Source organism: Emys orbicularis, chromosome 11 (assembly GCF_028017835.1).
Source record: "Emys orbicularis isolate rEmyOrb1 chromosome 11, rEmyOrb1.hap1, whole genome shotgun sequence".
Classification (NCBI taxonomy): domain Eukaryota; kingdom Metazoa; phylum Chordata; order Testudines; family Emydidae; genus Emys; species Emys orbicularis.
This window is the reverse complement of record NC_088693.1, coordinates 1,638,399-1,652,101: the sequence shown is the minus strand read 5'-3', so window position 1 is coordinate 1,652,101 and position 13,703 is coordinate 1,638,399. Positions and strand designations below refer to the sequence as shown.

General features: G+C 67.7%; 1 protein-coding gene across 1 annotated transcript; it reads right to left on the bottom strand.

Moving 5' to 3' along the window:
• Positions 1 to 300: 300 nt before the first annotated feature.
• On the bottom strand, positions 301 to 2,856 carry LOC135885753 (uncharacterized). The gene has a single exon (XM_065413659.1). It carries the CDS (start codon positions 2,854 to 2,856, stop codon positions 301 to 303), a length of 2,556 nt encoding a protein of 851 aa, XP_065269731.1.
• Positions 2,857 to 13,703: the final 10,847 nt, after the last annotated feature.

Genomic DNA, 13,703 nt, shown 5'->3' with positions numbered 1-13,703 from the left:
CCCCAGGAGTTGGCACCTCTCGCCTCGGCACTGGGGACAGCCAGGCCAGTGCTGCAGGGCCAGAGCAGGGCCGATGGCCAGGCGCAGTGGTGGGGGCCGGGGGGGAGGAGGAGGCGGGGCGAAGCCCCCCCGTGGAAGGTGCGAGCCCCTAAACCAACCTTCCCCTGCGCCCTGGGCCCGTCGGCTGGTTGCTAAGGCAATAAATAAAGCAGGCGCGGAACCGAGCGAAGCCGCTGAGTCTAACGAGCTCGTTATATCAATCACTCCGCTCAGCTCCCTCTTAGCGGGAGCAGCGGCTGGTTAATCAGGCTGAGGGCTTCGGCTCGTTACGCTGACACCTTCGTTCGGAGAGCGAGACGAGGGGCCACCCAGGCGCTGCTTATTTATGGACTTCTTTCCGGGGAATATATTAACCAAATGAAATTCCTCGGCCTGCGCGGGCGGCTGGGTCGGGGCTATCGCGGGCGGCTGGGTCGGGGCGGGCGGCTGGGTCGGGGCTATCGCGGGCGGCAGGGTCGGGGCGGGCGACTGGGCTATCGCGGGCGGCAGGGTCGGGGCGGGCGGCAGGGTCGGGGCGGGCGGCTGGGTCGGCGCGGGCGGCTGGGCTATCACAGGCGGCAGGGTCAGGGCGGGCGGCTGGGCTATCGCGGGCGGCAGGGTCGGGGCGGGCGGCTGGGCTATCGCGGGCGGCAGGGTCAGGGCGGGCGGCAGGGTTGGGGCGGGCAGCTGGGTCGGGGCTATCGCGGGTGCCAGGGTCGGGGCGGGCGGCAGGGTCGGGGCGGGCAGCTGGGTCGGGGCTATCGCGGGCGGCAGGGTCGGGGCGGGTGGCAGGGGCGGGGCGGGCAGCTGGGTCGGGGCTATCGCGGGCGGCAGGGTCGGGGCGGGCGGCTGGGCTATCACGGGCGGCTGGGCTATCGCGGGCAGCAGGGTCGGGGTGGGCGGCAGGGTCGGCGCGGGCGGCAGGGTCAGGGCGGGTGGCAGGGCTATCGCGGGCGGCTGGGTCGGGGTAGGCGGCTGGGCTATCGCGGGCGGCAGGGGCGGGGCTATCACGGGCGGCAGGGGCGGGGCGGGCGGCAGGGCTATTGCGGGTGGCTGGATCGGGGTAGGCGGCTGGGCTATCGTGGGCGGCAGGGTTGGGGCAGGCGGCAGGGTCGGGGCGGGCGGCAGGGTCGGGGCGGGCAGCTGGGCTATCGCGGGCGGCAGGGTTGGGGCGGGCGGCTGGGCTATCGCGGGCAGCAGGGTCGGGGCGGGCAGCTGGGCTATCGCGGGCGGCAGGGTCGGGGCGGGCAGCTGGGCTATCGCGGGCGGCAGGGTCGGGGCGGGCGGCAGGGTCGGGGCGGGCGGCAGGGCTATCGCGGGCAGCAGGGTCGGGGCGGGCGGCTGGGTCGGCGCGGGCGGCTGGGCTATCACAGGCGGCAGGGTCAGGGCGGGCGGCTGGGCTATCGCGGGCGGCAGGGTCGGGGCGGGCGGCTGGGCTATCGCGGGCGGCAGGGTCAGGGCGGGCAGCAGGGTTGGGGCGGGCAGCTGGGTCGGGGCTATCGCGGGTGCCAGGGTCGGGGCGGGCGGCAGGGTCGGGGCGGGCAGCTGGGTCGGGGCTATCGCGGGCGGCAGGGTCGGGGCGGGCGGCAGGGGCGGGGCGGGCAGCTGGGTCGGGGCTATCGCGGGCGGCAGGGTCGGGGCGGGCGGCTGGGCTATCACGGGCGGCTGGGCTATCGCGGGCAGCAGGGTCGGGGTGGGCGGCAGGGTCGGCGCGGGCGGCAGGGTCAGGGCGGGCGGCAGGGCTATCGCGGGCGGCTGGGTCGGGGTAGGCGGCTGGGCTATCGCGGGCGGCAGGGGCGGGGCTATCACGGGCGGCAGGGGCGGGGCGGGCGGCAGGGCTATTGCGGGTGGCTGGATCGGGGTAGGCGGCTGGGCTATCGTGGGCGGCAGGGTTGGGGCAGGCGGCAGGGTCGGGGCGGGCGGCAGGGTCGGGGCGGGCAGCTGGGCTATCGCGGGCGGCAGGGTTGGGGCGGGCGGCTGGGCTATCGCGGGCGGCAGGGTCGGGGCGGGCAGCTGGGCTATCGCGGGCGGCAGGGTCGGGGCGGGCAGCTGGGCTATCGCGGGCGGCAGGGTCGGGGCGGGCGGCAGGGTCGGGGCGGGCGGCAGGGCTATCGCGGGCAGCAGGGTCGGGGCGGGCGGCTGGGCTATCGCGGGCGGCAGGGTCGGGGCGGGCGGCAGGGCTATCGCGGGCGGCAGGGTCGGGGCGGGCGGCAGGGCTATCGCGGGCGGCAGGGCTATTGCGGGCGGCAGGGTCGGGGCGGGCGGCAGGGTCGGGGTGGGCGGCAGGGCTATCGCGGGCGGCAGGGTCGGGGCGGGCGGCAGGGCTATCGCGGGCGGCTGGGTCAGGGTAGGCGGCAGGGCTATCGCGGGCGGCAGGGTTGGGGCGGGCGGCAGGGCTATCGCGGGCGGCAGGGTCGGGGTGGGCGGCAGGGCTATCGCGGGCGGCAGGGTCGGGGCGGGCAGCTGGGCTATCGCGGGCGGCAGGGTCGGGGCGGGCGGCAGGGTCGGGGCGGGCAGCTGGGCTATCGCGGGCGGCAGGGTCGGGGTGGGCGGCAGGGCTATCGCGGGCGGCAGGGTCGGGGCAGGCGACTGGGCTATCGTGGGCAGCAGGGTCGGGGCGGGCGGCTGGGCTATCGCGGGCGGCAGGGTCGGGGCGGGCGACTGGGCTATCGTGGGCGGCAGGGTCGGGGCGGGCGGCTGGGCCGAGGCAGGCGGCTGGCCTGCGGTGGGCGGCTGGGCTATTCTGGGCAGCTGAGCTGGCCCGGTGCCTGGCAGACCCCCACTCTGCGCCGGGAGGGGGCTGTGTGGTACCACCATGCTGGGCCGGCTCCAGGCACCAGCCCAGCAAGCAGGTGCTTGGGGCGGTCAAGGGGAAGGGGCGGCACGTTGGGGTCTTAGGCGGCAATTCGGCAGCGGGTCCCTCAGTCCCTCTCGGAGGGAAGGACCTGCCGCCGAATTGCCGCCGAAGAAGAAAGCGGCGCGGTGGAGCTGCGGCCGGTCGCAATCGCGCCTTTTTCCCCCCCCCCCACCGCTTGGGGCGGCAAAAACCCTGGAGCCGGCCCTGCCACCATGCCAGCTGCCAGGCCCCAGGGATCGTGGGCACAGCCCCCGAGGGAGAGAGCAGCCGGGGAGCAGGAAGCTCAGGGAAGGGAGTGGGCCCTGTGGCCACGTCCTCCATCCTGTGCCTTCCGGCTCCAGACTCCTGCCCCCAGGCCCTGATGCCCTGTGGGCCTGTAGCGGGAGGAGCACCCGCTCCAGCCGGAAAAGCCCTGCAGAGGGCTGGGGCTGGGGAAGGGAGCAAAGCCCCGGCTGATTGGGGGAAGTGGCTGCAGCCGGGGCCAGGCCCCAAACAGACTGACCGGGCCTTGTAAGAAGGCCAGGGCAGCCAGCGGTAGCAGTCTCTCCTCTAGCTGTGGGGGGAGACAGGCCTGGCTGCTGGACGGTTGAGCGGTACCTGGGAGTGAGGCAGGGCTGGGGAGAAGCAAGAGGAGCAGGGGAGCTCCAGGCTGGCGACCCCGCAGGCTGCAGGGCCTGGTTCCAGGCCCATAGAGGTACTGGGGGTGGAAGGAGGCAGCAGGCCAAACCCCCCTTGCCAGTGATGAGTGGCTGACACTGCAGTCTGCCCCAGGGAATGGGGGCTAGTTGGTGACCGGCAGTAGCCTTACACTGAGGCAAGGTGGGGATAGTGGGTGGGGGTTCCCCTGGGTGGGGACACCCCGAGACTGAGGGGTTACTGCCAGAGGGGCAGCACCCCAGAGAAAGGGGCACCGGGGTCCTGGGAGGGACACAGGGGCCAGCGGTATGGCGGATCACTGGCCTGCAGAGGGCACTCTGGAGGCTGGATGAGCTAATTCCCTGAGAGACCAGCAGGAGGCGCCGCAGGGGTGAGTCCTGCACGCTTACAGGGTCCCAGCCCGGCCAGCCAGTGACTTGCGAGCGGGGCAGACCTGGCAAGCCGAGCGGCGTGGAGCCTGGCCGGGAGAGCACCCAGGGGACGCAGGCGACAGTCTGGGGGCGTCACTGGCTAGAACTGGTCGTCCCCCCCCCCCCGAGCTGGTGTTAGGTAACCCCACGGACTGCACCATGGTGAGGGCACAGGGCAAGTCCCCAAAGCAAGCCTAGAACCACAGACCCACAGGGGACACACGGGTCATCTCGTCTAACCCCTGCCAATGCAGGACTTGTTCGGTCTAACCCATCCCAGACAGACGGCTCCAGCCTCCTCTCGAAAACCTCCAGTGAAGGGGCTTCCACAACCTCCGGAGGCGTCTGTGCCACTGTCCCACTGCTCTTCCAGTTTGGAAGTTTCTCCTGAGATTTAATCTAAACCTGCCCTGCTGTCGTTTGAACCCATCGCCTCTTGGCCTGCCCCCTGTGGCAAGAGAGAACAACTTTCTCCATCTTATTTATGGCAGCCTTTCAAGTATCTGAAAACCCCTATCCCGTCCCTCCCAATCTCCTCTTTTCCAAACTGAACATACCCAGTTCCTTCAGCCTTTGCTCGCACGGCTGCATTCCATCCCTGTGATCATCTTTGTCGCTCGCCTCTGGATCCTTTCCAGGTTCTCTGCATCCTTTCTATACATCAGTGACCAAAATTGGACCCAGTTCTCCAGCTGAGGCCTAACCAGTGCAGAGGAGTAGGTCTATCCCCTCCCGTGACTTGCAGGCTCTGCCTCTCTTAGAGCAACCAAAAATTGCCTTTGCTTTTTTTGCAACAGCATCGCGTTGCCGACCCATGTTGCGGTTGTGAGTGTGACCCACCGCGACTCCCAGCTCCTTCTCAGCTGCGCTGCTGCCCAGCCAGGTCTCCCCCAGTCTGTGTTTGTGCATTTGGCTTTTCTTCCAAAGGGCAGCACCTTCCGTTTGGCTTTGGGGAATTTCATGTTGTTGTCTATAGCCCAGTTCTCCAAGTTCTCCAGATCCCTCTGAATTCTAGCTCTGGCCTCCAAAGTGTTGGCAACCCCCCCCCTCCTCCCCCCCCAGCTTTGTGTCCTGGAGACTGCGGAAGACGCCAGGGTCTCTGATGCCCTCCAGCTAAACTCAGCCCAAGCCACTGTCTGCGCTCAGGAGGCTGCTCTGCGGCACAGATCCCCTCTGGCTACCGCGGCTAGACGGACGGAGCTGCATTAGCCCCATTCATGATAACGAGGAGGCCAGTTCGGTCCAAGGCCTCGGAGCCAGGGCGGGGCCGTCCCCTCCTGGCCATTCTCCAGGGCCTGGCCCGTCAGCGTGAGGAGCCCGACACGCTGGGGTGGGGATTCACGCCATCTCGGGCCAGCTCCGTTCGTATCGTCCCCCACGGAAGAGTTTGGAGCGGCAGCGAGACGGGGACATGCCCCAGGCTGGCCGACTCCTGCTCGGCCGTGTCCCTGGCCAGAGAGAACCACTGTCAAGGGGCAGCCCGTGGCTGAGGGAATGGTTGGGAGCCCCACCTTTATCCCCTGCACGGCTCATCTGGGAAATCAGCCGCCGCTGGGCCACAGCTTCCCTTCGACGTGGCCGCCCGGGTTCCTGACCAAAGCCCGTTTCCCTCCATTGTCCGATGGAGGCATCTCCCCTGCGGTGCCCAGGGCAGGCCACGCGCCACACACGGGGAAGGTGCCAGCCAAGGGGGGACAAGGGTGGCTGATCATTCAGGAGACCTGCTGGGGGAGAAGCCCTGTGGCATCACCGGGCAGTGGGGGATCAGCAGGGGAGGGCTCTCTGCGCGTGTGCTCGTCCCTGGCTGCCGTGGGCCCAGACACGCGGGTTGCACTGCGCCACTCTCACTGCCCGGGGAAATCTCACGGGCCTCTGGAGATGTCATATCACCACGATTGGCGCCTGCCCTCCAGCCCCAGGCGGGAGCAGGGCCCCTCATCACAGGACTCCGGCAGCTGGGGCTTTAGGAAAAACACAAAGTCTCACCAGTCTGGCGATCAAATCTCGAGCATTAGTGGCACCAAGGGCCCAGTGTGATTCACCAGGACAGCCTCCTGCCCCAGCCCTGCAGCCGGTGATGTCCCAAAAAGTCCCTCAGCAGCGCTGGAAGCCGGGCTGGGATCTGGGCTGGGTCAAGCTGTCACCTGTCCTGAGTCCTGAAAGCAGATGCTGTCTGCTGGTCTCAGACACGTGCCCAGCAGAGCCTGAGACTGGCACCGGGACCCGCCTGCCAGCTGCTTCAGGCCCCGCGACCCCGATTGTGCCGGAAACGCGAATCTTTCCCACAATCTAAACCTTCCGCAGCTGCGCGATTCTCAGAGTCCAGCCAAGGTGTTGTGAGTGGCCTGCTGCGTTCCACCCCAGAGCTGGCTGCACTTCACAGCATTGGGGAGGCTCCAGGATGGACTCTAGCCAAACAGAAAACGGAGTCATTGATCAGCATTATTATTTTATTTGTTGACAATGTATAAATTCACCCCCCCATGTGGCAAACCACCTCCCCCGGCGTTACGAGAACCCAGCCCGTCTCTCCCCACTCGCTTTGCCACAGTCCTTCAGCTGCCTGTTTATCTAAGGCCTGGCCCCACCTCTCCCTGGTGGCAGGGTGACTCCCCGGAGGTTAGTGACGAATTAGAAATAATTTAATTTACCTCTCTTGTCAGGAGCGTTGATGAGCTGAAAGGCCCTTGTCAAGCCGCGAATCCATCTTCCTCCAGCCTTACATCAAATTTCATTCACTAATTAGAAACTCTTGCCCCTGGTGCGTCCGATTTCCCCCCCTCTACCCCCCCTCCCCACCGGCACCATTATGAAAATAAATCGTTCCATTAGCTGCATTGTTGTGGCTTCTGGGTGCCTGACGCCTTGAGTTATTAGAGCAGGAGGGAGGGCGTTTGATTAAGATGAATGATTTATTAAGGAAAAGGGCTCTGATTAGATTTTATCCCCCCCAACTCTGCAGTCCGTCGGCCAACCCCCCGCCCCCCAGAGTTGTCTGTGGGAAGGTCACCATGAAATTGCTGAGCGTTCCTCGGCAAACCTCCCGCTGAGCCCGTCGCAAAGCCCTGGCTCCGGGTCCCATCCTGTTAGCAGGTGAGAGGGGTCCTACTAGTTATCATGTGGCCCACTGGTCCTTGTGTGTTCTGCGGCTCGCTAGTGACTGGTCCATATAAGAAGGTAACAGCCTATTACTGCTACCAGCTAGTGGAGCCACTCCATTAGCTGCGGGCGTAGGGTCGTGGGCGTCCAGCACTGAAGCTCTGGGGTTTAGTCCCCAATGAGGCACCCCCGGGGGGGCATTACAATAGTCCAGCAGCCTGGTTCAGCCTGATGCTGGGCTGGGGAGGAGCAGGCCAGGGGCTGCCCCAGTGACTCGCCAGGAGCCCCAGGGCACTGCAGGGACCCCTCGGGCGTCGCCCATGAGGACGCCCCGGCGGGCCTACCTCTGAGCGGCTTGCAGGCTGCATCGTCGGGCCTGGGTGAGATGCGGCCCCATGGCTGCACTGGGCCACGTGCAGGCTCCCGTGAATGGGCCAGGAGAGGAGGCGGGAGCACGAAGGGAGGGGCCGGCAGGTGGCAGCCCTGCTTGCCCTGCACCATGGGGCCATGCTGTGGGTGGGATCCTGGAGGGGCTGCACTGGGCCAGTGCTGGGACCGTGGGGCTGGCAGACACCGCCGGGGGAGGCTGTGAGTGGGGTATGGATGCAGCAGCCCCGGCCTCAGCTCTCTCCAGCTGCAGGGGACACCCCAAGAACAGGGTGCTGGGTGGGAGCTCACGTGCCAGGAGCAGGGGCTGGGGGGAGCAGCTCCCTTTGTGAACAGCCTGACGGGCCGGGGTAGCTGATAGGCGAGTGGGGGCTGCTGGTGAGTCCTTGGGGAGTGGGGCCTCATGCCTGGCCCTCCTTTGTAGCAGGGAGGGCTGGCTTTGCAGGGGGGCTGTCTCTCCCTGTGATGCGCCAGGAGTCGGGAATAGCTCGGTGGAGCAGAGATGGGCCTGACTCCGGGAAAGGCTGGATCTGTCTCTGCCCAGGCTCGCGACACGTCATGCAGAAGCAGGAGTGCAAAGCCCGCACTCTGTCCCCTTCGCTCCCTGCCCTGCCCCGGCGCCGACACGTGAGGGAGCTGGCTCCGGTGGGGTGGAGGCGGCGGAGGGAGCTGCGGTGAATGGAAGGAAACCAGGGTGCTGGTCTCACAAGCCGTGCACTTCACATCCCCTAAATCCTTGGCCTGCACGTTGGACTCGCCTTCCGTTCCTGTTCTAAGCGGCTGTGCAGGGCTGAAAAGAGCTGGTGTGCTCCGCCCCAGAAGTGGCTGCATCCCAGGAGCGGGAGGGAATGATTCTTGTGTCTAGCACTTTGGGACAGAGGGGCTCTAGCCGGGGGGCCTTGCTGGGGTTCAGGGCTGAGGTCAGAGGGACCAGGATGCGCCCACAGATGCCTGCCCACCGCTGAGCCTGCCAGGTCTGTGCCCGCTGTGGTCTCTGAACCGGAGCGAAGCTCCTTCCTGGGCGCTCGCCAGGGGGACGAGCTGCCCCCAGGGCATCCGCATCGCGTGGCATCGCTGGGAGCCTGGACAGGCCCCGCCCTGCCCGGGCCCCAGGAGGGCAAAGCCCAAAGCAAACACAGGGCCCAGTGACAAGCACGTAAAGGAGGCAGAGCCAGCCTGGTGGGGGGGGCAGGGGAGGCCGTGAGCCAGTCACGTGGGGGGCGCAGGGTGTAAAATTCCTGCTGGGGCTGGATTTGGGTTTGGCTACTTTACAGCATCCGGGCTTGGAAGGTTAACGCTGAACAGCGAGCGTGGCCTGTCAGCCACGTGTGTGCGGGCGCACGTGTGCATGTGTGTGTGCATGTTTGTGCACGTGTGGTGTGTGTGTGTGTGCACATGCAGCACTGCCCTCTCCAGGAGGAAATCGGGGCTGCTCAGCTTTACATCAGAGCCCCTATACTGCTGATGGCTAATGGTGATTCTCCTTTCGCTCCAGCCTGGACCGGGGCGGGGAGGTGAGAGGAACGAGTGGGGGACCAAGGGGGCTGATCCCCTTGGGCACAACAAGCCTCCTGCAAAGGGTTTCAGGGCCGGTCTAACCACCAACACCCCCAGGCTCTGCTCGAGCTGCAGGGGCTGCCCTGGTACAGGCTGGGGAGGGGCCATGACTGGGGGGGTGCGAGCTGGAGGGGACAGATACAGCCTGAACCCCCAGAGCCTGGCCCAGCCAGGGGGTCCTGGGCGGGGGGGGGGGGTGCAAGTGCTGGCGCCAGCGTATTAGAGTAATGGCCCCATGCCGGCTTCCCTCGGCCCATCGATCGCTCCTGTCACGGGGGCTCTCGTGAGACCCCATTAGCTCAATTGGAAAGCGCTGCATGCTGGCCAGGGGCCTGGGCCCGTGGGGGGGAGGGGGGAAGGAGCATCGGACTCACGCTCCAGCTGCTCAGCCATGTGGGGCAATGGAGCATTGGATCCAAAGTGTGGGAGGGAGCCCCCTGCACTGGGGCCGCCCCCTTTCCTGCCGCCGGAGGGCCAGCCTGGCATTGCCCACAGGCAGAGCTGAGCGGCCCAGCCGGGGAGGGCACCGGCCCAGCCCTGCAAATCAGGGCAGACCTGGGTGCTGGGCAGAAGCAAAGTAAGTTTGGGGCTTTCACATTGATGCTCATAGCAATCTGGCTCTGGGCTGGGCTAGCAGGGGCTGCGGGTCGGGAGTGAGGGGCACCGGCAGAGCTGTGGGGGGGAGCCCAGGGCTGGGCTAGCAGGGGCTGCGGGTCGGGAGTGAGGGGCACCGGCAGAGCTGGTGGGGGGGAGCCCAGGGCTGGGCTAGCAGGGGCTGCGGGTCGGGAGTGAGGGGCACCGGCAGAGCTATCGGGGGGAGCCCAGGGCTGGGCTAGCAGGGGCTGCGGGTCGGGAGTGAGGGGCCCTGGCAGAGCTGGTGGGGGGGGGGAGCCCAGGGCTGGGCTAGCAGGGGGCTGCAGGTCAGGAGTGAGGGGCCCTGGCAGAGCTGGTGGGGGGGGGGAGCCCAGGGCTGGGCTAGCAGGGGCTGCGGGTCAGGAGTGGGGGGCACCAGCAGAGCCAGGGGAGCCCAGGGCCAAATCAGCAGCTCTCCCAGACTGAGCCCTGGGTGAGATTTCTGCCCGAAGCCCCGGCTGCCCCAGGCCGGCTGCCCGCTGCACTGCAGAGCCCCCGGAGCCACCTGGCCCCCGCCCCGGCACTCAGTAGCTCTGGCAAGTCCAAGAATGTCCTTCCCCCCCTCCCAGCAGCGCAATGCACAGCAGGTCCTGCCCGGCCGCCCCTGGGGCCCAGCGCACTTGAAGAAGTAATTAGGCTAATGAAAGTGTCAGTGTGTGGCTGGCATCTGGAATCCCCCGGTGCCCTCCCCCCGGCGCCCGCCCCGGAACACCCGCCTGCCCAGCACAATAGGGCGTCGGTGGCAGAGGGGCCAGGGGAAGGGGAGGCAGCGGGGCAGGGGGGCGGCTGTCGGAGGCTGACAGACTCCTCAGGCATCTGTTAGCTTGTTAACCACAATAAGCAGAGCCCACCCTGTGTGCTGCCTTAACTGCACCTCCCTCCCCCGCCCCCGGCCTCCCACCCACTCCCAGACCCCCCACAGAGCACCTGCCCCCCAGCCACAGGGCCTCTCTGCCCCCCATGCCCATGGGGTGCCCCCTTGCCCTGACACACATAGCCCCCCTCCCCCGCAGCACCTCTCGGCCCTAATACCCGTGTGTGGCCCCTGGCTGACCCTGCCCAGGTTCTCCTCCTGTGCCCATCATTAACGTGGCCGAGGGTCTGGCCCGCGTGGCTCCTTTTCTCGCTGCCCGACGAGCCCGTCACTGCCTGCTGCAGTTCAGCACTGGCCGTGCCAGCTGCGGGCAGAGCCGCCGGGCTGTCCGAGGGTAACGGGGTCGCCGGCTGCCGGGCTGCTGCGGCCGGGTCTCGGCTCGGTTTGGGGCAGGACCCCGCGCCTGGCTCTGAATGGTTCCATCTGGACGCTCCCATCCCGGCTGGGCCCAGCTCCCTGTTGCTGGACGGACTGGGCACCGCTCGCCCCCTGGCCGGCTCCCATTTCGCCATTGTGCCCTCGCCCTGCCTGCTGGCTGGGCCGGCAGCGTCAGGGGGCTCCGGGTCGGGGGGGTCACTTTGCCCCTGAGTTTCTGGCAGTTTGTACCAAACCATTTCCCTTCCCCGCTGGGCTTAGCCCTTCCTGGCTGGGGGCAGATGAGCGGGAGGGGTCATGGTGCTCCAGCCTGTGGCTGGGGGTCTCAGGGATCCATGTGTGCTCCTTGGCATCCTGTACCCAGCTGAGCTCCCTGGGGCTGGGCTGGTTCCCTGGATCACCAGATCGGGCGGGTTCCCTGGTCACCGGATTGGGGCTGGTTCCTTAGGTCACCGGATTGGGCAGGTTCCCGGATTGGGCGGGTTCCCTGGATCACCGGATCGGGCGGGTTCCCTGGTCATCGGATTGGGGCTGGTTCCTTAGGTCACCGGATTGGGCAGGTTCCCGGATTGGGCGGGTTCCCTGGGCCACCGGATCGGGGCTGGTTCCCGGATCGGGCGGGTTCCCTGGGTCACCGGATCGGGCAGGTTCCCTGGTCACCGGATTGGGGCTGGTTCCTTAGGTCACCGGATTGGGCAGGTTCCCGGATTGGGCGGGTTCCCTGGGCCACCGGATCGGGGCTGGTTCCCGGATCGGGCGGGTTCCCTGGGTCACCGGATTGGGCAGGTTCCCTGGTCACCGGATTGGGGCTGGTTCCTTAGGTCACCGGATTGGGCAGGTTCCCGGATTGGGCGGGTTCCCTGGATCACCGGATCGGGCAAGTTCCCGGATCGGGCGGGTTCCCTGGGTCACCGGATCGGGGCTGGTTCCCGGATCGGGCGGGTTCCCTGTGTCACCGGATCGGGCAGGTTCCCTGGTCACCGGATTGGGGCTGGTTCCTTAGGTCACCGGATTGGGCAGGTTCCCGGATTGGGTGGGTTCCCTGGGTCACCGGATCGGGGCTGGTTCCCGGATTGGGCGGTTCCCTGGGTCACCGGATTGGGCAGGTTCCCTGGGTCACCGGATTGGGACGTGTTCCCTTGGTCACCAGATCGGGCGGGTTCCCGGATCGGGCGGGTTCCCTGAGTCACCGGGTCGGGGCTGGTTCCCTGGTCACCGGATCAGGCGGGTTCCCTGAGTCACCGGGTCGGGGCTGGTTCCCTGGTCACCGGATCGGGCGGGTTCCCTGGGTCACCAGATTGGGGCGTGTTCCCTGGGTCACCGGATCGGGCGGGTTCCCTGAGTCACCGGGTCGGGGCTGGTTCCTTGGGTCACCGGATCGGGCGTGTTCCCTGGTCACCGGATCGGGCGGGTTCCCGGATCAGGCGGGTTCCCTGGGTCACCCGGTCACTGGATCAGGGAGACAGAGTCCCTGCCCCCAGCACAGAGCAGAGCAAAGCCGGTAAAGGGGAAAATCCTACGAGCCCGTTAAACCCCAGCCGTGTGAGTACATACGATGCCCACTCTGTGCCTCCAGCCATGTCCCCCCTGGCAGGCCGGGTGGGGCCTGGGGCTGGAGGGGAGGGGAGGGACGCGAGGTGGGCGGATAGAGGGGGCGGGGGATCCGCTTGTTAACATCTCCGGGTCCTGTCACCTTTTCACTCGGGGAACAGAGGCCAGCGGGTCCCATCCCCTGAGCTCAGGCGGGGGAGACGCCCCCCTCCACAGGAGCCAATGGGGAGGGCTGGCAGCTGCCCCAGATGGGAGCGGGGGAGGCCCGGGGCCCCACCCTCCAGCTGCCCCTTCCCCCCCTGCACCATTCACATGGTAACGAGGACAAATTGATGGAGATGTCTCCATTGTGGCCTGTCTCTGGCAGGCCAGGCCCAGCCACCCGCCCCCCACCGCCAGCCCCATCCATCACCGCCCAGCCCTGAGTTAGCTGGGCCAGGGCCAGGACGGAGCAGAAGGGTCCCGCCCCCCCAGGGCACTTTCCGGGGTGCCCAGCTCCCCTGCCCACAAGCAGCACTGCCTGAGTGCCTGGCACCGACCCCCAGCCATGCCCCAGTTCCCCCACCTGCCTCACCCCTGCCCTGGCACGGCCCCTTGGGGGACGGATTCTGCGCCTCGTTCGCTCCTTGGGCTCACAGCAGGGACCCTGAGAGAACCAGCGGGGGCCGGCTGCCATGGCGCCAAGAACAGGCCTGGCCTTGCCTGGCACAGGAATGGCTCAGTCGGTGCCGCCCCCCTGGGGTCCAAATGGGGGGGGGGGCTGAGGGGATAGGCCCCAGATTCCATTTGCTGAACCAGCCAGTCCCTGCCCTGCCTGCGCTCCATAGAGGGGAGAGGCCCCATGTCCCATTCCCCACCCCCCTGAGCCAGCCAGTCCCTGCCCTGGGGCCAGATGGGAGCCAGCGGCCCCTAGAGGGGACGGGCCCCTGCCCCATTTGCCCCCACAAGCCAGCCAGTCCCTGCCCTGGGGCTGGATGGGAGCCGGCGCTCCTAGAGGGCAGCGGGGCTGGCTGTGATGTATGAAGCGGGCCCTGGCGTGATGGAGCCCCCCACCAGCTGGCCACAGCTGAGCCGGGAGCTGGGCAGGCAGCGGGAGGCGGGCCCTGAACTCCCAAAGGGCAGAGCCAAACCCTCCCCTCTTACTTAGCACCAGTCCCCCCTCCCCGCCCAGCCTGGGGCCAGGACAATTGAAACCTCACTCCATAAAGCGCCTCTCACGGCCTGACCCCGGGGACCCTGGGGACCAATTTGTCCTGCTCTGTAA